Raw genomic sequence first — 23,149 nt, 5'->3', positions numbered from 1 at the left:
TCACAAAGATGGTCCTTGACTATAGATTTGACGATCTCAACATAACTTCCAGGCTTGCCAGAGCTGTGTTACAGCAGAGAGAGCAAATAGCTCATGATATTTCTCCTCTGATGAGTAAGCTCCAAAATCGCAGGTTTAAATTTGATCTGGGATTGAAAGAAAAGGAGCTATGTCCTCCCATGCCAGCATCCATGCTTTTCTTTGTCAGAGGTGAGTGTCTATTTTTGTACCATTGACCCACGGCTTCAGGGGCCAAAAACTCAAATAATGCCCAGGTGAATTCTGTTGATTCAGACTGAATACACACTTGCTCTTTTCTATACCTTTCTATTCTTTGGAATTCCAAGCGCTTCCTGAAATTTAGCTTTCGTTCTAAAAATCTGGTGACTGTTTAATAGAAAAAATTTTCACCTTCTATACACAATTAAAGTCAGTATTTTCTAACAGAATTAGCTAAGAGTTGGGAGCCAGGAGATTTGCCTGATGATGCTAAGCTAACTCACAGCTACCTTGTGAGGATAAGTGAAAAAATGAAGTGGAACGGTGTATTGGAAATAAACTAAAACACCAAAAAAAAAAAAAGTGGCTTGTACAAGTTAATCTTGACTGTATTTTAAAAATAGAGTTAAAGGAAGCCTTCACCTGTTGATCCCTGATTTCAGAAGCCTACTTGGAGTTACTGCTGTTGGAATGTGTTGTCAAAAATTTGAAGTATCTTTCCAATGAACAGATTAATTCCACCTTAATCTCTGTGAGATGCTCTGCCATCACCCCGTACACCCATGGTCCTTATTCTCCTGTCTCCTCTCAGCTATTTCTGGTGCTTTTGTTAATCCCAAATTAAACCCTCACTTCTCTCTCATGCTTCCTCCAGATACTTTCTCACCTTTTTACATGGTTTTCAGGGCCCAGGAATTATGACTTTTTTCCTACTGAGCCCTTTGACCACTTGTCTGTCCCTGTCTTCCTCTACTCCCTCACTGAAAGCCTCCTTTCTTGATATCATGAAATGGTACAGATATCAGTGAATATGACTTGAAATAAAGAAGGAAAAGAAGAAATAACAGAACATATCTAAGAAAAAGGAGGGTGCTATGTTGAAGGAAGCAGATGTCAATACGACAGCAGATGGTGTAGATAAACTCGGTACTAGTATGGTCAACTTGTTGCATTTGCCACATGGTCGCAACTGCAAACCATGACATACAAAACTCAGAAGTATAAAAAGCTATGCAGGTGGTTATTCATTGATGCTCTGTAGTCAAGGGCTATGCCACAATCAATTCTTTCTATATTTGTCCAAGAGGCAGAGTACCTCACAACGTGTAGGTCATTCTGCTTAAATGCTAACGACTTGTGAGGAGTCTTATTTTTATGTTAACAGTAAACAATCTCCTCCAAAGTTCAAAGGAGAGATACAGGTATACTCCTCACACCTCTCAGACTCAATTTTGTAATAGGACACAGCTTCTTCTTAGACAGATGCCTCAAAAGAAAAAGTGAATGAATGTACATCACTCTGTCTTGATAAAGTAGAGAAAGCAGTGTCCCTGTGGCAGCTTATTTCTTCCTCACTCTGTGTGTTGGAGGTGAAACGGGAGGTGGAGTCCAGGGAGTGACCAACATCACTGTGCTTTAAATTGTAATAACTTTCGAAATCCGGACTTGGGAGATAAATCTGAAGCTAGGGACAAATTTAGGCTCCAGGTTGCTGTCAATAAATAGATCATCCCCAAATCTCCAATGGTTCCCAACTGAATATAAAATAAAGGCCACACTTATCAAACTGACATTTAGAGCTCTCCACAATCTGATAGCAACCTATCTTTCCAACATTTAAGCTGCTATTTTCATTCACTAACCCTCAGTTCCCTGTAGAAAAATCTATTCGCTGTTACTTAAAAACATTGTATGGATTCCAGGGGCTGCAATTTCGTTTACACGTATCCCTTTTTGAGACGGCTGCCTCACTTCTCAGTTTATCTGAACAACATCCTCCCTTTACATCCATCCTAAAGGCTCACGCTGTGTTCTCTTCCCAGTTGCTCTAGACCATGATGATTCCCTCTCTCTGCTGATCATCCGGAGAACTGATCTCTCACAATACTCATTAGGCTTTTATCGTGGGCTATCTTTGGTTACTAGTTAACACTTTTTTCCGCATGTCCCGTCCTCTCCACCAAATTCTTCTGTACCAGGTGCTGTGATTAAGTCCCAGAGTGTAAGTTCCTTGGAGGCAACCACTCATTTCTATGTGCAGCCTTCATAGGGCTTAGAAAAGGCACTCACAATTTGTCAATGGATCATTTTATTGAATTAAATATGTGTATAATCGATGTTAAGTGTTTGACTCCAAATTTCTCCAACTGTAGAGACTTTTGCCACGTTGAGGCTGGCTTTATAAAATCATATTCCTAGGCATTAATGTAAGCCTGAGATAACACCCTAAAGTCAAAGATAGAAAAATACAGATTGAAAGCCTAAGAAGTAAAGTAGAGATAAAATAAAAAATTTCCCTTAAAAATCTGCAGTAACGTGCTCTGGTTTTTAAGATATCTTTTCAATATAACTAATAGTCTGACCATCAACACAGTACTACAAGAGACTTTTTTTTTTCAAAAACAAGATGTCTGTAGGATTGACCCCATTGGGTATTGACAGCAAAAATAAAACATATAAACTAGATTGTGTTGAAAATACTGAGACAAACTTGGTCTGTATACTCTCAGCTAAGCTCTGAAAGAAGCACTCTTCTGAATAAGCTAGGACAATGGAGCATTCTAAAAAGAACTTGGGAAAGGAAATTAGGGAAGGTGACAGTGTCTAGAAAAATAAATGTAGTGACAAAGACAAATTTTACACCAGCTGCAGTGTGATTATATCTATATAGGACTACTGCACAAACTTTATGCCAAAGTAACCATTCCATTCAGCCAAACAATTGGAAATTCAGTCAGACAACGAAGTGGATTGACTTCACTCAGTTAATTGGCCAGTCAACTGAACTGATCAAATGTGCAGGCATTAAAAAACTTTGCTTGTAACTAAAATGGCCTTAAAATTCAAAGAGTAAATAGCTGTAAAAAGCATCTTCTAAGCTTAAAGTAACATACAAAATGTGGTGTCGCAGACCATCAGCTGTCCGCCAAAGACATGTGCTCCTCTCCATAGTGTAGAGTTGTTACTGGAAAGTGCCTATGCTGCCAGAAACTCCATTTCCCAGCCCCCTTGCATTTAGGTGGAACCATCTGACTAGTTCTCATCAAAAAAAAAAAAAAAAAAAAACAGCCTAAGTGGCATGGGCTATTTGGGGGATGATTTCCTAAACTCTACTTGTGCCTTCACCACGATTCCTCTTCCCCTATCGGCCCAGGCACTTCTTTGCATGCTTTCACCATTGCTACATATTGGTCCTTATGGCTGGGAGAAATTTTGCCATAAGCTAAGAGTATTAGTCAGCTCAGGCTGCTATAACAAAAAAATACCATAGACTGGGTGGGTTAAACAAAGACATTTATTTTTCACAGTTCTGGAGGCTAGGAAGTCCAAGATCAAGGTGCCCACAGATTAAACTCTTGGCAAAGGTCTTCTTCCTGGCTTGCAGAAGTCGACCATCTTGCTGTATCCTCACATGGTGGAGACAGGAAGCTCTAATGTCTCTTCCTCCAGTTATAAGGACACTAATCCCATCACAGGGGCTCCACCCTCATGACTTCATCTCAACCAAATCACCTCCCAAAAACCCCTAATAATACCTCCTACTACCATCGCATTGGGGGTTAGGACTTCAACATATGAATTTGCGGGGTTGGTGGAGCGACACAAACATTCAGTCCATAAGAGTAAGATTTCTACACCCAAATCTGATATTTATTCATTTCTATTTATCTATTCAAAGCTTGAAAAGATGTTCAGAAAAGAGCCCAATTATTTGGGGAAAACTGGGACCACTGTCCATGCATTATAATTCAATATTTGATTATAATAAAAATAATGATGGTGATGATGATAATAAAAAGTGAACAGTTTTTTGTTTGTTTTTAAATAAGAGATTCTTTACAACAATTTGTTGAAATAAATATCATGTTCTAAAGGCTTTTCTTTTTAGTCTTTCAAGGGAAAAATAATTTCTTTCAATTAAAACCGAACTAGCCAAAGCTTAAGAAGTCTCTCTATAATTATGTTTAAGCCTGTTGCAATTTATTGCCCCCAAGGTATTCATTGGTAAGACCTCTAGGGCATTACTATAGCCATAGCGTTAAAGTTAACTGATTCAAACCACAGTCCATCCAAGTAAGCCCCCTGCAGAGCCCCTACTATTACTCAGTGCGAGGAACTACATTGTCTTCCTAACCATCTAATTTAGAATGAACTTAGATGAGCTCTTATCTGCACTGTAGTCTTGTGGAGCCAGAAATATTACCCAGAAGCTGGACCAGGAAGAATAGAAAGTAGGGTCCTGTGAAGTGCAAAGGCGTGAGACAAACCCTAAGTGTCCATAAGATCTTAGAAATGAAACACAGTTTACCTAACAGTCCTACAATTTCTTTCACTGTTAGCTAATTAGCATTTACAAAGTTAAATGAGAAGTAGCTTAAGCAAAAATCCCATTTAAAACAAAAAAAAAATATTTAAGAACTACTTTTCCTTGCTTTGAACTGATTTTCCTATTTCCCCTCAAGTTAGGCTGTTATTTGGGGTTTCCAAATATAATAGTGCTTCTGACCATTCTTAATTGCACCATAATGGGTATTAAGCACAGGAGAGTGTGCAAACAGACTTGACTTTTCTAGTCTTTGACTGTTCCTTGCCTCTGGCCTCTGTCAGAGAGGCTTGCTAACTGCATCTCAGGGGAGCAATCACACGGCTTGACTCAGACTGTGGCTCTGACTATTGGGACTTCCTGAAGTCACAACCACTTTGACGTCCAGAACTGGGGCATGGCGTGTCTACTCTTCATAAAATCCAGAGATTGCAAGGGAAGTGTGAAATGCGAGAACTGATTAGGGATGCACCTTAAATGGTATCAAGGGACCCAGTTAGCAATGCAAAATATGAGATAATATAAACATAACATTCACTGCCAGTTGATCACTTATGTGAGCACCATGAAAAGCAAAACACAACAGAAAAAAAATTGGAGATGAGTAACAAATACAAGATTTCCTCCAAGATAATTCTGCATAAAAGTTCAGTTTCATGGGAAAAAATGCATAATAAAATGACGTGGAATGATATGCCAGAAACATTTGTTATGTCTATTTGTTTTCCTGGAACTTGCTTGGTATTAATCATTTATAATGGGTATATCCAGTCTTTGTTATACATACACTCTTCCTTTCTTGCATTATTGATTGAGAGAATTTAAAGTTGGAAGATGCAATTATTTTGGCTGTATTTAACCTTCTGTGGCTACAAAGAATGATTCCATTTTCACTAGTAAGAAGCCAAAGTAATTTTAATTCAGGAATTTCTCTTTTAATTATTAGTTTTTAAAGAACACAGCATTATACCTAGCAGAGGGTCCCTTTCTTCCTCAGTATTCTGGTGTAGCTACTCTCCTGTCAGCCTAGACTTTCAGAGAGAAGAGGAAAAATCTTCATAAAAGCCTTGGCCTAATTAACAAGAATGAACTAGATTTTATGATGAACAATTTATAGGCAGTTAATAGAGCTCATACACGGTAGCCAGGAGCTAGATAATTTATCATAAAAGGAATCTCAGCTACACTTCTAATCCTCATTCTCTTGATACTACAACCAACTGCATTCACAATTGCTACTTTTATAAGCTTTGATTTACTGACAAATGATGCTGCATTTTATAGAGTCATAATGAGACTTATAAATGCAGTAAATTCTTGTATCTCTGCCCATATGCTTCATATTCTTTGCCAAACAATTTACTCTTCTGCATTGTTATCTCTAGATAAAAATAATTTTTCAAAGATCTCCTAAGGATTCTTCATACTAGCACAAATGAGAATAAAAAAATAGCAAATTGTTTATTAACCATCCTAAGTATTTGTTGAAAAGAAACTGATTTATCCCTAAAAGAACAATGCAGCTATTGTAATGAGTTTTGAAAGAGTAATACTTTTCAAAATTACAAATAAGATAAAAAAGCTAATATCCAAATGTAATTTCTTAAAGAACAGAATTTAAAGTAGGTGAGACCCAGGAAATCATATTGTCTCTTCCCACTTGGTGTCTTACTGCTGTTTCTGTTTTAAAGTTATAGCAAAATACAGCACACTGGGTGGACAGAACTGGGTGACTGTATATATAGTGCCATCAGATCAGCTACATTTCATTTATCCATTGATCTACAGAGGGATTCCTGAAGTCCTCAAATTACATAACACTTCCTCCAGGAAGGCTCCCCTGACTACTGGTATCCCTTTTATATGCCTTCTTACCATCCTATTCTTCCTCTTACCACAAAAACAAATACTGCTGGGTTGTGACAAACACTACTGCCTAATTAGCATTCCATCCCCTCATTGACCATGAGCTCCAGGACAGTGAGGACCACCATTTTCTCACTCTGGAGTTGAACACAATGCCTGGGACATATTGCATTTGTAACTGAATGATATTCTTGGTTTCCAGAGCCTGTTAATGTAAGCGAGAATAAATCATTCAAGTTGTATGAATCAGCAATAAATTTGGTCACTGAAATTGACAGTGAATAAGTGTGTATTTTAAAAAGCTGAAGAGTCAAAAGTCATGACTTTCTCTACTTCTTTCTTATGACCAGCATTATAAGTATTTTTAAACACTATGCTCCGTTTAGATGTTCCGCATTTTAAAAGGGACATGTTACAATAAAAAAAGGTGATAGCGAAAACAGTAAAAATAAGAAATGACTAGAATAGAAATCCAGGGGAGAAGGTCAGAGAAATATGATTGTTTGACCTGAAACAGATGTGCTAAATATTACATTAATCAAGGTCTCTGGGGACACAAAGGAACTGCTGCCTGTTTCTTGAAGGGACAGAGCCAGGGCCCCTTGCAAAGGTGTTTAGGCCCCCATAAGTAACAGCTTCCTGGCCTAAGAGGCTAGGAGATGTGAGATTATGTGTCTGTGGGTCCACTCAACAGACCATTTTTCAAATGATTAGGGATTTAGTTCTGCCTGCCAGACAACCAGTTTTTGTATAGCTGCTCAAATTACGGGCACATGGTCAATCTTAGTTTATCAACGATTCCCAAATATCAAATATACCTCTCTTTCAACCAGGGTTTCTCATCTCCTATTGAGAAGTTATAAAGATAGGTTCTCTTATTTTTTACAGCAAGACATTTTTCTAGTAGAAAAAAAAGGGAAATGATCTCTTTTCCTCTCAGATTCACCCTATCACTACAGAGAAGCTGAGGCTCAAACAGATGTCTCAGAAGTCAAACCCATAGCTGTCACATCGCCCACAAAAAGATAGCATCCTCAGCTCACTCTGAATGGCTAGTAGGAGAATACAGCTGAAAATCTGTTAGTTCCTTGACACCTTTGCCGATGTAGTCCCTGTCATAGACATGCAGGGACCCCAGTGCAGGCCATGCAGAGACCCCAATTCAGGCCATGCCCCTGGCCATGTCTGCTGAGTTTCCCAGCCCAGCAGGGCCTTGCCAGCCCATGATACCTAGGAGAGATGGAACCAACAATTCTTCTGCCCTGAGTCAAAATAAAGCTTAAAATCCTATCTTTTATGATTCCTAATGTCAACTAAAAATAACAGAGGTGGTTAGTTCAGACCTAAGATTCACCTTGGAGATTTTTTCTAATCGTACATATCCCCCAAAGTGTCTTTTTTCCAAATGGAATTGGTCACTGACATGTGGATGTGCTCCTAATAGCAAAATAAAAATATTCCCTGCCTGAAGCATTATAATAAAGTTGTCTTTTTCCATTTCATTGTCTCAGAACATTTAATCAATTGACATGACATCTGGGGCAGGTCAAAAGGAGCCGCCTCTATTAATTTATAATTGCAATAGTCAACTCATTGATGGCCTTCTCATTACTTTAGCTTATTTTTATCAGTTTCAGCTTTTAAAATGTTTTTAAACTGTAAACTTTCTTGGGAGTCAAGGATAAAAACCCATACCCTTTTTAATCCTGTGTTCCCATTTTTTTAAAAAATCCAGCTGCAAGGAAAATTCTGAAGTGGACACACTTGTCTGCAAAATAGCTGGCTTCCCATTTAGGAAGGTTTCCTATTGCTTACCTAATTTTAAGAGCCTAAGATCTTCCTCCTACCAAAGTCTCATCTAAGTTTTACATTAAATGAAATTTTGAAAGTGTATTTAATTCTTGTAAGATAAAACCAGGTACATAGTAGAAGCCCCAAATTTATAGCCACCTTCTTTTTCCAGCTCAGGAAAAGACCTATTAAAAGTTATTTCCAAATGCATGAGAACATTAATCAATAATTTTCTTCTACCTGCAGTACTGCCTCTTCTCTAGTTATAAAATAAAAGCCATGTCTCCTTACTAAAGAAGGAGTGTGTGTGTGTGTGTGTGTGTGTGTGTGTGTGTGTGTGTGTGTGTGTGTGTTTGCATGAGAAGTGGGAGAGGAAGAAGCGGAATGAAAGAAATACAAATACTTCCTAGGATGCTGAATGGCACAAAGTAAGCAGTTGCCTCATTCTGCCTACAAATCTGCCCTTTTGTTCTCCCCACTCCCTCCTCCATGACCCCCAGCTCCCAGCCCCTCCAACCCCCCACCAACCTGATTCCTGGGCAGGAGCCAGCTTCCCTGTCTTTATCTTCCTGAGTTTACAAGAGGATTCTGATGACCCTATCTCAATCCTGGCAGCAGAGAGCTAAGTACTTTACTGACAAGACAAGGCTTGTCCCAGGCAGACAATGGGAAGTAGATAACTGTTAAAAATGCTTAATTCCAAACATGGGAATGAATTAGCTGAATCGCTTTGGTAATGATTTTCCTCACTAACAAATACCAGGAGGAGAAGCATTCCTTAGCACAGTGGTGTGTACATGACAACTGGTTGGGTTCATTTACTTAACATGCTTTGTATAAATTGTGATAAATAGTCTACACTTTTCCTGATATTGTCTCCATCTTATTGTGAATTTCAAGTCTTAAACAATGGCTGTGTTTTAAATATTTGAGAACATATCAGACAGGTACCCTCCACCCTATTACCAAAAATATTACAAATACTAGCTAACTTGGGGAATCTGCATCCCAGATTTGTTCCCCACAAAGCTTATAAAATGTCTGTGCATATTTGCATTTGCATGCAAACTTTCTTGCTGAACGTAAGTATACTCACAAAGTCGCTGTCACTCTCTTATTTGTGCAGCCAGAAAGTCTGTTAGAACAAGGGCTAAACTGCATGCACAGTTCAGGGCATCTTTGAATGGCACACCCTCTCTACAGAATGTGGGCCACTCATCTAGACATCCTAGTATTTTGACATAAGCCCTGTCAGATAGAAGATTCCATGCTACCAGATACACCTCTTTTGAAAATGTCATCCAGTGTAGAAATTGATTTTCTGCCTCAAATGCAGCTGCTGCTCTGAGAAACCTCCTATCCTATTAAAAGTGTCCTTGTTCCACCTCTATCTAGACATGGGGCACATGATGAAATTGACATATTTGTAGGAATGCAAAATTCTCACTGATTCATTCATTCAACAACTGTATACAAATCACTGTTCTAGATGCTGGAGATGTGGCAGTGAACAAGATGGCGAAGGTCCCTGCGCCCATGGAACTCCTTTCTATGATTTCAAATAGTGTATTATTATGAAAAAATAATATGAAACAGGGTAATTTGCTAGAGCAAGATTATTTTCGATTGAACAGTCAAAGAAAACCTCTCCCAAGGCTGTGATATTTGAGCAAATCATACACAATTACAGATATTAAATAACCTAGTAGAAAGGACACAGGATTTGGAGACAGAAGACTCAAGTTCTAATTTCTTAAAAGTCTTTAGGCAAGTTCCTGAAAGCCTTCTACCTTTTAGCACAGAATTGGTATCCCACTGGGGACATCTCTCGTTCTCCCTAAAAGGGTTGAGCCTAGTTCAACCTGATGAGCTTTTCCATTATGATATTTATATTATGACTAAAACCCACTACATCCATCTTTTTGAATACGAAGACTCTAAATCAATGGTTCTCAACCCTGAATGAACAATAAGTTGAAATCCTAACCCTGCTGGCATTGCTTTAAATGCTGAAGTAAATAATGTAGGACAAATTAGTAGAAAGGATTCAGAGGCACAATATACAAGCAGCTAAGAAAAGGGGGCAGGGTGGGGTTTTTCAGGATTGGTGAGTCTAATGTCTCTGGATGCTCCGCTGCCTTATAGAAAACCAGCTGATAGAAGCGAAAATTTTTGAAGCAATTCAACACTTTCATAGCAGATTTATCGCAGGTGATTAGCATTAGATATCTGTAACAGGGCAGAAAAAAAATCCATGATAATATCATCAAGCAACATTCGAATCAGAGGTGATGTATGTGTTTGTGGTGTTACCACATTTGTTACCACATTTTTTTTTCAAATTATGCAACAGAAATCACACTCTCTTGAGGTTAAATACTGCCCTACTCTCTTCAAAAGATTTTAAATTTCACACCTCCACCCACATATTAAATTAGTAGTCCAAACCAGATGGAGGTTAGTGTTTTAGGTTATAATGACTATCTGGAGAAAGTCCTTCCTTGCATTGCCCGTACCTATCACTTTTACCTTTAGGCTTATTCGTGCTTTGCTTGATTTCTGACGTTAAAGTGCATTTAAATGCTTCTAAGTCTTACTCTGACCATACAATTTTCCATACCATGGCCATGTGAAGTGGCTCAAAAATAGTTTTGTGATAGGTCATTAGGAAGAACCAAGAGAGAATTCAGAGATGAATGGGAAGCATTTTAATAAACAAACACATTCAAAAGCCAGCACCTTTTCTCATGGTGCTTTCTATCACCCCCACCAAGTATACATTTCTTCTTTCTATTCACATTTTACCCAATTTTCAGGGCTGAACTCTACCCTCATCTCCTTTCTCCCTCTACCAGCCTTCTAGAATGCATAGTTTTTGATGTATATGTACCATTGACTTGTCATCCCTCTGTTTTTGTATTTGATTGATTTAACTGAAGTATAAGTCCCTTCAAGATAATAAAACATACCTTACATTGTTGTCTCTTAATAGCTTCTAAGTAGTTAGACTAGAATCAGGCAACAAATGGAACTACTTTTGAAGAAGACTTCTTGCCTAGGGCTAGAGCTTGACCTGAATCATGTATTCAGAAAGAAATAGCAGAATAGACCCACTAAGCATATTCCTGGTTAGAAACCAGTAGTTTTAGAGACAGGAGGATAGATCTCAGAATCTGAAGGCAGAGCTAGATTTGGAAGTTAGTTCAATCACTCCTCTGTAAAATGGGCTCACAGAATTCCAGTAGGAATAAAGGTAATATGTGTAAAGCAGCTATACAGTGACTAGCATACAGTAAGTGCTTGGTAAATAATAGCTGTTATTACGATGGCCCAGTATTGCTTGAATAAAAAGACTTCTAATATATTTTTGCCTGCGAATCCTGGATGAAATGAGACATAAAAAATTGTAGGCAAAATTAAAATTTGTGAGAAAGATTAACTGGGTCCCACTGAGCACAAGTGAAATTTGGTTCAGTGTAGGAAGAGGACTACTCTTTGACTTCTCTCTTACCCCAGAAATGCATCTTTTTTCCTTCCTTTAACATCTTACAAAGCGTTAAAGCTTCCATGTTCTAGAAATTACAACAATGTGGTACGAAGGAAAGAGCCCAGGATCTGAAACCAGCATATGTGGGTTCTGGTCTCATTGGAAGAAAGTAAGCAAATATCTTAACCTCTGCACCTTGTTTTGATCCAATGTAAAATGGGCATACTGACTCCCCAATGCTCTTGAGAAAATCAAGATGGTTTCTAAAACATCGATACCTTGGAGTTGATCAGCCAAACAATTCAGTAATCAAATAAAAAAAAAAATCAGTGGATACTGCATTGATACTTACCATTTACCATAAGCAAAGAACCATGAAAGACACAAAAGAAATCGGAGCCAGAGAACCCAATCAAGAAGAACTAGTCACCAATGAGACTGCAATTCACTTAAACAGGGCACAAAACTAAATGAACATAGTGCCAACTGTGAAAACACAGAACATTCTGTATAGAGTGATGATACACAGAGCTTGATCATTAACCTCCCAGGGCTATCACTCAAAGCCCACCTCAACAGAGCTCTAATCCACCTCTGAAAGCTTCATTTCTCAAGTCTTGCTTGGGAACTGCTTCAGCCAAGTGGAAACACAAGCTATCCCCAAACACGTGCTGAACTTTCCCTCTGTTTGCTCATGCTCTTTCTTTGCACATCTAATCACTCGGCTACCCAGAATTTTTCGCCCTTTTTAAATCTCTTCCATTCATTACCACACATCCTAACGGTCACTTTCTCCATGAAGCCTTCCTAAGTCTTCAAATTACATATTCATTTTCCACTTTTGAAACCCCCATTTCATTTTGTTAGTGGCAGTCTGTACAGTCTACTTATGCATTATCTTTTCCCTCTTGGATTATAAGAGAGAAAACTTAACCTCCTTTACCTTGTATCACCAACAACTTGTTCATAGTAGGTATTAACTTTTTGAAAATTATATTTACTAATGGAACCTGATGGAGATGCTTATAAATCATGCAATCTTAATCTTGATTTGAACAAAACAACTCCGTGCTACCTCATTCATTTACTCCTTAAATAGGTATTGGCGCCTATGATATGTACGCTTATGGGATACATGCAGGGAAACAGCTGATTGCAGAAGCAGATGATAGGGCTTTCCTAGAAGAAGTACAGGATGGGATGCCTGGGGGTGGGGAGGAGATACAAACTCATTCCTTAACGCTTTCCAGTGGACATTTAATGACTAAAAGAAAGAGTTTTCTCAATAGGTGATCCATGCATCAGAAAGCTGGCTTTGACACCAACCCTCTCTCTCCAAAGAGGGTGGGAGCAGAAAGATTCAAGTTCAGCCGGACAAGAGACACGGAGCAAAGGCAAGAAGAAGACCCTTCCCTCTCTGCGTATTGAACTTGTAGTCCTTATCAGAGGAAAATATTGGGAAGATTGATAAATATTTCCATTACCCTAATAAAACTTCATGTTACATACAAGCTATTATTATCACAATTATATCTTTTTCTCACTTTTTAAAAATCGATTCAGAACAATTGAATCTTAGAAATGGTAGTGTTGAAATACGGCAAACATCTTCCTTGCAGCAGCAATAAACTTGACGCTGAAGCCTAATGTTTTTTCTATATTCCTTCTCTATTTCTCCTTTTGGATTATAGATTATGAAAGAGGGATTTTATGCAGCAGTTGGTGACAAAATATATTTCTTACTAATGTGTAATATTTGCTACATTAATAATTTTATGGCTTTAATTATTGATGCAAACTTAATTGTGCCCCATGTCCCTTTTTCTTGCAGCTCAATAAAAACTATATATTTCTTTAATTAGGCTTCATTTGAAGACTAGAAGACAATGCAGGGGTGGTTTCTTGCTAATTCACCCATCTATAGCCAGGGAAAAAACGGAATTAGTGTCTTCAGTGTAGTTTAGCAAGAAAAAATATCTAACTGTTCTGAAAGTGTGACTTTCCTTTGCACAGTTAACCTCACCCAGAGGCCAGGAATATATAGGCAACTGAAAGCGGACACTGCAACAGGGGATGATATTCTCCCCTTCCTGGCTCTGGGGAGAAATTTCATTGATTTTAGTAGAGATGGAAAGGAAAAATTGGGGTCACCTACATGGTTATCATACTGTCTTCCCTCTTTATATTCTCGACCTTACTCGAAATCTAATCTTAGTCTTTCCTGCTTGATTCCAACATTTTGTTGTGGTAGTCCACTTACAATCACCAGGAGTATTACAGTCACTTTATTCTGTGTCCAAACGTTTCAAAACAACTACCAGAAAGCCCGGATGGAAGGAAACTAACATTTGCTAAGCATCTGGTCTGGGTTATACAAGGTGCTTTCAATCAATTATTGCTTTAATCTCCAGGGGTCACAATCGCAAATGCCAACAAGTTCAAAAATGAAGAGAGCAGATAGGGCTTGAGAAACAAGGAGCCCTCGGAGCTCCGTCTTTCATTTTCCACTTTGATAGAGAAGTGAGTTCAGAAAAAAAAAAAATGGTTAAGAATAACATTTGTAACATTCTGTGAGAATAACAGTAGAGCAATGATTGCAGATGATACTCCATCTCAGTGTCAGGTGGACATCAGGAGAGACAGGACTGGCCAACTGGAAGGCTTACATCCCATCTCAGTGAGATTCTCAACTCTGGCCCACCACTGCCATGCTGAGAGCTCTTCTAAACTTTTAAGTGAAGCTTAAAAGCTTCATTCTTAACTATATTCGTTTTCTAGTGTTACATGAAAGATTACCACAAATTTAGTAGCCTAAAACAATACAAATTCATTACCTCACTGTTCTCCTAACTCAGGAGGTTGAACTGGAGTTGGCTGGGTCCTGTGCTCAGGTGTCACCTGGCAAAACTCGAGGTGTTGGCAGGCGCTATAATCACATCTGTGACTCTAGAGTCCTCTTCCAAACTCACTAACTGATAGTATAATTTGTTTTCTTGTGGTTGTATGACCAACAACCCTATTTTCTTGCTGGCTTTTAGGGACTATTCTCGGTTTCTAGCGGCTACCCTCGCATCCTGGCCCTGTAGCCTCCTCCACAGACCCTCTCACCACATAGAAAGCTTACTTCTTCAAGCTTAGCAGGAGAATCTAATGCTTCAAATCTCTCTTACCTCTTTTAGAAGCTCACCTGAGTAGGTCAGGTTCATCCAGGATTATCTATCTCCCTCTTGATTAGGTCAAAGTGAAATAATTAGTGACCTTAACTACATCTGCATAATCCCTTCTGCCCTATAATGTAACATACTCATCAGAGTAACATACATCTTTTTCCCAAGTCTCCTTCCTACTCAAGTTGGAGGGGATTAACACAAAACAGGGAGGGGGATCTTGGTGGCCATCTTGGAATTCTGCCTACCTTGCCCTTTTCTCAAGCTTCCCACAGAAATATAGCACTCTTAAAAAATGAGCTGCTGAATAGCCATGAATACTTTAACTTCCTTTCATTTTCTACAACTGCTCTGACCTCTTGGCACTATCTTATCACATTATCTGATTGGTCCAATGCCCATCTATATTCAGTGCCTGTCTCTAGTTTTAAAATTTCAGTGTTGGAGCTTTTTCCTGCCGTTTGATAAGCATAATAAATAGTTGTCACAAATGAAATTTGCACAAAAGCAGACTGTGATGTCAATAGCAGGTATAGTTTTTGTAACTGTAATGTAGGTTGATTCTTGAAATCCTAAATTTATCATTAGTACACTCTATTCAGAGAGAGTTACTCTCTTGATACACATAAAAAATTCAAACTTCAAAGCATTTTAGAAAATGACAGGCATCTGAAAGTCCCATTTTTATTCTAATGAAAATATATATCTTTTACCAAGAAGTTAAGATTTCTCACAAAATGTAAAGGGACTTAAAAAAAATAAGGGTACTAAAAAGTGTTATTATTCTCAGCAAGACAACTCATAACCATGTTGATTTAGGAAAATCTTCAAGGATTTACTGAGGCAATTGTAAGGTAAACTCAGTTCTCACAATGAAAGGAAAATGCTTTGATAAGTTTTCTGGGGCTTCCTTTCAGCTTACTTGCTTCTTTGCCTATAAAAATATTTTATATCATTTTTAAGGGCAAGCTATAAGCAATATTTATGTTCAGAGAAGAAATCCATCTATAGGAATTCAGATTTAATTTTAAAAACAGGTAAACAATTTTACGAACAAAGTCAGTGATTTCCCCAGGTACTTTTTGAAAATAAATAAAAACAAATCAGCTCTCGTTGTCTCATTTGTTGTTTGAACACTAAACAGCAAGACACTGGGATTTCTGAGAGCAGTTGTATTATTTTAGACTTTACAAATCTATACAATAATTCATGATTTAGAAAAAGAACTGTTGGGTTATCTAGCTAGTCTTTTTTAAGAGTAGCAGTTGAAACAAACAATCAGCTCACTTCATGCATGGAAGAGAATTCTTCAAGCTCTTCCCCTTAAACAAATCTTCAATCAGTTAAATGACGACATTGTTCAAAAGAGAAGTATTTTATATTTCTCCAGGTCTTATTGATGAATCTCTCATTCTCAATTTTAAAATTTGTGTGTCAACTAAACGCCTGTAAGTGGACTGACATACTTTTTATAGTACATATATTAACTAGATCAATTCAATCAAATGCCAATATTTCACCCTATCTGATTTTCAACACAGCATGTTGGTAAATACTTATAGAAAAATGTTTCTGTATATACTGTTTCCAGCTTGAGAAGATTAATATGGTTATACAAATGTAAGCCTAATTTGGAACATTTCCAGACACTTTTTGATTGTGCCAAGGGTGATTTTTGAAAAATTTGTAAAGGGTTTCCCTAGTGGCGCAGTGGTTGAGAGTCCGCCTGCCGATGCAGGGGACATGGGTTCGAGCCCCGGTCCGGGAAGATCCCACATGCCGCGGAGCGGCTGGGCCCGTGAGCCATGGCCGCTGGGCCTGCGCGTCCGGAGCCTGTGCTCCGCAACAGGAGAGGCCACAGCAGTGAGAGGCCCGCGTACCGAATAAAAAAAAAAAAAAAGAAAAATCTGTGATAAGTTTATTGTGGTCATTTGGTAAAAATAATCATTTCAAAAGACTAGAGAAAAGATAAAATTATTAATAGAAAAAAGCTCATTTTAAAAGCACATTCTTATTGATTTTTATTATATTTAAAAATAAAAGCAAAGCCAGCTTTAGCTCCTGATCTACCTCTTCATTCCTATTGAGTGAATAGAGAAATTTCTACATGGTATAATTTGAGAAGCACTGAGCACCTTCAACTGACCTTGCTTAATCCCGGTGACTAAGACTTCAAGACTTAACTTTAAAGGCATTGGCAACCACCATTTAAAGGCAGAAGTTATCTAGCGGGGGTAATGAGTAAAGTCATTATCACATAAGATTAGTTCTGAAAGATAAATTGTGGCCTTCTAATGAGTCCCTAGCAAAATAGGAGCAGTCAGATTTAAAGAGGATAGGAAAAAGAAAAGGCATCTACTAAAACACTCCAGCCATAATGATAATCCAGTGAATATCTGTGGAGTTGAATCAACTTGAACAGAGAGCAACAGACTTTACCTCTGGGACCCTGTCAAAAGGTAACGCTTTGTAGATGAATCTCAAGGGAAAGTTTGAGGCCCAGGGGAAAGAAAGGAAATGAACAGAGGCTGCAAAAAGAGGTAAGGAGAGTACCCATATCCACGTTGGGATACTTGAAACAAAGTAGAGGTGAGGAAACAGGAGATGTTGTATAAATACTACCCAGAGATATGCCTCTCTTTCCACAAGTATAAAATTCAATCTTGTTATATAGCTGATAATTCATTTTAGAAACCCATAAAGGTTAAACTGACACCTAGAATTCTTTACAGAAATTTTTTCACATATCTAGGTAGCTTGTAAGTATAATTTTCATATCATTTAAATAAAACAGAATAACAAAACTTCCCTTTTGTATCATGAATCCATGGGACAATTTAGCTATTGGCTTTAGCTAAAAAATAGAGCTATTGGTTAGCAACTTGAACAATCACCACCAAGTATAAAATTAAGCCAATTTTGCACTTTTCAGTGAATTCAAACCTGCAATATGGTCCTAATGGCAGAATGTATCTTTGGTTTCACTGTCTGGTCCTCCTACCTAAGATAACATAGATTCCAAAGTTTAATTTTATACTTATAACCATTAGCATTTATTTTTCTCCAACAGGGTATCAATAAGTTTCTGCCAGTGAATTGGCAAAATCATGACTCTTCTTAATTTATTTTTTGCCTCTCAATAATTTTGCAACCCAGCTCTGTTTCTAGGAGCTCTGCTTTTACTTCTTGCGGGAGAAAAGAAATTTGTTTGCACAATGCAACAAGATCTAGGGATCTGTAACATGAGAAACTGAGCAATTGTTTCAATATATCCACCAGTAGTTTTCAGAGGGTAGGATCATACAACTGTATTTAATCAGAAGAACTTATCACAGAAGCTTGGGATACAAATGTCAAGACATTGCATATGATGAAGTGTTGCCTGTTAGTATCCAGGATATCCAGAGTTCAAAGGGAAGATCCACTAGAAAAGGCTTCCCAGAAAAGTCAGGGGCTTCTGGATAACAGTTCAAATATGTCTACTCCTTACTTGAATGACTGATCATACTTCCTTGATTCAAGATACCCATTTTTCACAACTATGGTTTTCAAAATCAGGAAGCAACTTTTAATCAAGGTACACTTTTAATATTGTGATTTTTTTCCTTTTTTTGGAAACTTATTATTTAATCAATGGTGAATCTAATGATCAGTGGTTCTTTAAACTCAAGAAAATAGGTATTCCAACAAATAGATACAAGATCAAGAATAAGAAGAGTAAAACCTTATAAGAGGACCAATATTTGCCCTGATATGTGAAACCTCAGCAAATGAAGAAAAACAGAAAAGGAAAAATTCTGTACTGTGGTAGGGATCTTTGCTATTAGACACTAGATCTATGTTTAAAAGCATGTGGAATGCTTCTCCAGCCTAAATTTGGTATCCTTGTGGGGGAGAGAATTTACTTGTTATTTATAAGTGCACTGTGTGTGTGTGTGTGTGTGTGTGTGTGTGTGTGTGTGTGTGTGTGTGTGTGTGTGGTCCAAGTAATTCAAAGCACACTAGAGACCTTAACACCCTACCTACAAAACAACAATTATCGTTTTCATGAAAGATAAATGATTACATTTAAGAGTGGTGCTAGCAAAAGAAATTTTTTTCATTGAAAAGTTATAGTTTGACCTGTTTTGACACATTAAGGGGAGGCTTCCAATCTGAAATTTTTTCTTAACTCATGAGTCAATCAAGTAGTTCTGAGACTGTAATTGAGCATTTTGTCAATACAAGGAGACTTAAAGATTATCTAGAACGCTTAGCTCATTTCACAAACAAGAAAAATGAAGTCCAGAGTCATTTGCTTTGCCCAAGGTTGCCTAATTAATTAGTGCCAAAACCATGGGTAGAACCCAGTACTTCTTTTTGCCAGTGTAATGCTTTTTTTCAGTGGAGAAGGGTATCTCCTTCCATAAACATGATAAAATACTGTGGTTCTGGGAGGCTTTGCCAGAACCTACAAATTGAGCCCAGGTCTCAGAGAAGTTCTGAGAAAGCACAGCTCAGTTCTACCACAATGTTTCAAGTGGTTCTCTGTACTTCTCTGGCCACTATGCAGAGATATAACGTCTATAGGATTTTTGTAGTGGACCTGGGAATGCTTGCATTCAAACAGTATTTTAAGTGGTCGAGGAAGTCTTTAATAAGTTAGAATCATGCATCATTTTGAGAATTGGAAGAGCTCTGTGCAATACATTTCATTTTATTCCCTCAATTTATAGAGGAGGAAGATAACATCTGGGAAAGTAACATGGCCTATCACATGCTGATGGGTGCAGGGTCAGGACTGGAACACAAATTTCCTTGTTCACTGCTTTTTCGTGACACCACACAGCTTTACCATGAATTATGCCCAGGAAATGGAAAGATGCAAAGGTGAAGTAACCAAAGACAGCTTTCTATGAGAGATTTCTCAAGCAAATGATGAAATTGGTGAGATTTGTCCTCAGGCCTGGCTAATTCCCTTTCCTGTCCGTCTCAGTGGCCAGTGTCCTCCCTCATGGGTTCTCCCCTCTCTTGCTATCAAAATATACTTTTTAGGAAAGGTTTCACAAGCTATCTTATATAGTCTTAGCAACTTTGTTTGGTAGGCATTAGTATTAACATTGCCATTTTAAGATGCGAAAGTGAAAGGTGCCTGAGGATTGAGTTACTTCTCCGTGGCTCTACAGTTTTGTAAGTGGCAAGCAAGGATTCAAGTCCACAAGTGTCGGGATTTTAGCACTTATCTTTAAACATTGCTAATTCAGCACTGTATCTAGAACACAGTATGTGCACAATAAATGTGAGCTACATGAAAATAAAGGAGGAAGGAAGGAAAGAAGGAAGGAAGGAAGGAAGGAGGGAGGGAGGGAGGGAGAAGAGACCTATTCAGACTAAGTTGTGATGAACAGCATTTGAACTTGCTATCTTTCTGTTTGCATGTGAACGGGGAACAAAATCTTAAACTGAAGAAATAAATTGGAATTTCAGGCATCTTCCAGCAGGGTGAGAAATTTGGCAGAAGAAGATAAAGGTGGCCTAAAATTCCATGTTGGCCTTTTCAGAGCTTAGCAGTTACAAACTCGTGATAAAATAGTTCTATGATTATTTCAGAGAGGACTTTTCATGATGCAGGAAAATTATCAACCCTGTTTCTGCCCAAATACCACAGGCAGAATATTCCATGAAGTCCAGGGGTGGTTCCTTCCCTCAGTTTCCAAACAGTTAGTTCAGAGAGCATCAAATGCCAGAGGTGGATAGTCACAAAAGTTGGTTTAAAATGTCCTGGTCAGTGGTTGCCCAGTGGAGACCAGGGCGGGCAAACCTAGAGCCAGAATGCAGGTTTCAGAGATTTCATTTGCAATATCTTTGGGTTAATTGCCTAGATTTGGCTAAGGCTTTTAGGTTCTGCGAAGCGTTTGCAGGGAGGCCTAGCCATGGAGTCAAGCCCTGTTCCTGGAGACTTCATCAAGTTCCTCCCCGTTCGTGGTTCTGTCTATATGAGGTGGCACAGGAGGGGAGGGAGAGGTAGGACCAGAATACACAAGCTCACAGGGGAGGGGAAAGGAGGAGGACTCGCACATTCTTTTAAGTTAATTCAAGTGAGTCATTCAAGGATCCAAAGGTCTGAAGGCCTCCTGGATGATTCTAATGTCATTTTCTGCATCTTCTTAGATTACCTATGGTCCATCATCTAAGAGTCAAAGAGCCAGGTTCAAGGCTCTGCAGAATTTAACTACTGATCAAATGGTCTTGGACAAATCACTATATTTGTACCTCAACTTCTCACTTATATTGATGACGATTAATAGTAGTGTGACCCACCTCACTTGATGGATGTAAAGAAAAAAAAGCCTTTTATATTGTAAAATATTCTGTAGCTGTGATTGTTATCATTGCTTTATAATATGAATGTGCTACTGTACTGTTTGGCCTTTGTTACTTCTTTTTTTTTTTTTCCTAAACTGTGATACTTGGAGGGCACACCTTACTAGTGACAAGTCAGAGTGGCTTATCCCAATGACATATCCTAATGCCTCCTTATGTGTAACATTAGTTGCAAAGACCACTGCTATATAAATAGAATCATACCTTCTACCTATTTCAAGTAGATGCCATCAAACAAAGGTAGAACATACCTACACATGAATGCATAAGTTTCAAAACCTCACGATAGGACATAACATATATTTTTTAATAAAATATTTTCTAGGAAAAAAGTTTAAAACAGTAGGATACATAATGTCAGCAATTTCTACCTTAGAACTACTCAATATATAAGATATATCAAGGATTAAGAAAAACAGGGGCTTCCTTGGTGGCACAGTGGTTAAGAATCCGCCTGCCAATGCGGGGGACACGGGTTCGAGCCCTGGTCCAGGAAGATCCCACATGCCGCGGAGCAACTAAGCCCGCGAGCCACAACTACTGAGCCTGCGTGCCACAACTACTGAAGCCTGCGTGCCTAGAGCCTGTGCTTTGCAACAGGAGAGGCCACCACAGTGAGAAGCCCGTGCACCGCAACGGAGAGTAGCCCCCGCTCGCCACAACTAGTGAAAGCCCGCGCCCAGCAACGAAAACCCAACACAGCCAAAAGTAAATAAATAAAATTTATTAAAAAAGAAAAACAGAACTTCCAGGTGCTCGGCTGCCTCTTCCCGGACCGAGCGAAGCGCCCACATGGCCGCCACCTGCGTCCTCCTTCCCACGGCCCTCGGGAGACCGCGCTTGGTGGCAGTGGACCGCCAGCAGCTCCGAAGGTGACAGTGTGGGAGATTCCGTCCGTGGGAAACCTTCCGTGGTGTACAGATTTTTCACAAGTCTCGGACAGGTCTATCGGGCCTGGCTGGACAAGTCTACTCCATACACAGTTGTGCGATGGGTGGTGACGCTGGGCCTGAGCTTCATCTACATGATCCGAGTTTACCTGCTGCCAGGTTGGTACATTGTGACCTATGCCTTGGGAATCCACCATCTAAATCTCCTTATAGCTTTCCTTTCTCCAAAAGCGGATCCTTCCTTAATGGAAGATTCAGACGATGGCCCCTCGTTACCAACCAAACAGAATGAGGAGTTCCAGTCCTCTATTCGAAGGCTCCCAGAGTTTAAATCCTGGCACACGGTGACCAAGGACATCCTGGTGGCCATGGTCTGCACCTTCTTTGAGGCATTCAACGTCCCGGTGTTCTGGCCCATCCTGGTGATGTACTTCGTCATGCTCTTCTGTATCACGATGAAGAGGCAGATAGAGCACATGATCGAGTACCGGTACATCCTGTTCACGCACAGCAAGAAGACATACAAGGGAAAGGAGGATACGGGCAAGACGTTCGCCAGCTAGACGCGGCCGCCCTCCGCGGGCCCTGGACGGCCACAAGTTGCTGTGATGGCGCCTTCTTTCCTCACATAAAGTAGTTGATTACAAGGGAGTTATTTTCTTTTTAAAAAGGAGCTTCAATTATTTGTAACTGAGATATCAGGCTCTTGAAGAAACTTACATTTAAACAGAATCGTGTTGATTTGTTTTCCAGTGCCGGTCAGGCGACCAGACGCTGGCCTTGCAGGGCGCAGGCGGGGCAGAAAGCCGGATGGGATGGGGGCGGGGTGGGGGGGGGAGCGGGGGCGGGGTCGGCAGGGTCAGGCCCCGCGGTAGGAGCGAAGACGCCCAGCTGCCGCCTCCCAGGACGCTCACCTGGCCCCGCCAGCCACACGGAGGATGCTCGCCCGTCAGTCCGGTGCGTGGAAGAGATTCTGCAGTTAACTCAGGGCTGTAATGCCAGTTACCGAATTTCATCTCACTAGAGATGTGTTGAGTTGGCC

The 23,149-nt window shown here is 39.3% G+C and overlaps 1 protein-coding gene and 1 long non-coding RNA gene across 2 annotated transcripts in view; one reads left to right on the top strand and one right to left on the bottom strand.

Moving 5' to 3' along the window:
* The window catches only part of LOC132516940 (uncharacterized), a 141,101-nt gene that overhangs the window by 27,712 nt on the left and 90,240 nt on the right, over window positions 1-23,149 (bottom strand). The window lies entirely within an intron of this gene.
* Window positions 9-22,810, top strand: LOC132517884 (protein RER1-like). The gene is made up of 3 exons (XM_060145931.1): window positions 9-210; window positions 12,787-12,897; window positions 21,961-22,810. The coding sequence occupies exons 1-3, from the start codon at window positions 9-11 to the stop codon at window positions 22,668-22,670; spliced, it is 1,023 nt and encodes a 340-aa protein (XP_060001914.1). The 3' UTR covers window positions 22,671-22,810.

This window comes from Lagenorhynchus albirostris, chromosome 3, assembly GCF_949774975.1.
Source record: "Lagenorhynchus albirostris chromosome 3, mLagAlb1.1, whole genome shotgun sequence".
NCBI lineage: Eukaryota > Metazoa > Chordata > Mammalia > Artiodactyla > Delphinidae > Lagenorhynchus > Lagenorhynchus albirostris.
This window is presented reverse-complemented; position numbering and strand designations above follow the sequence as displayed.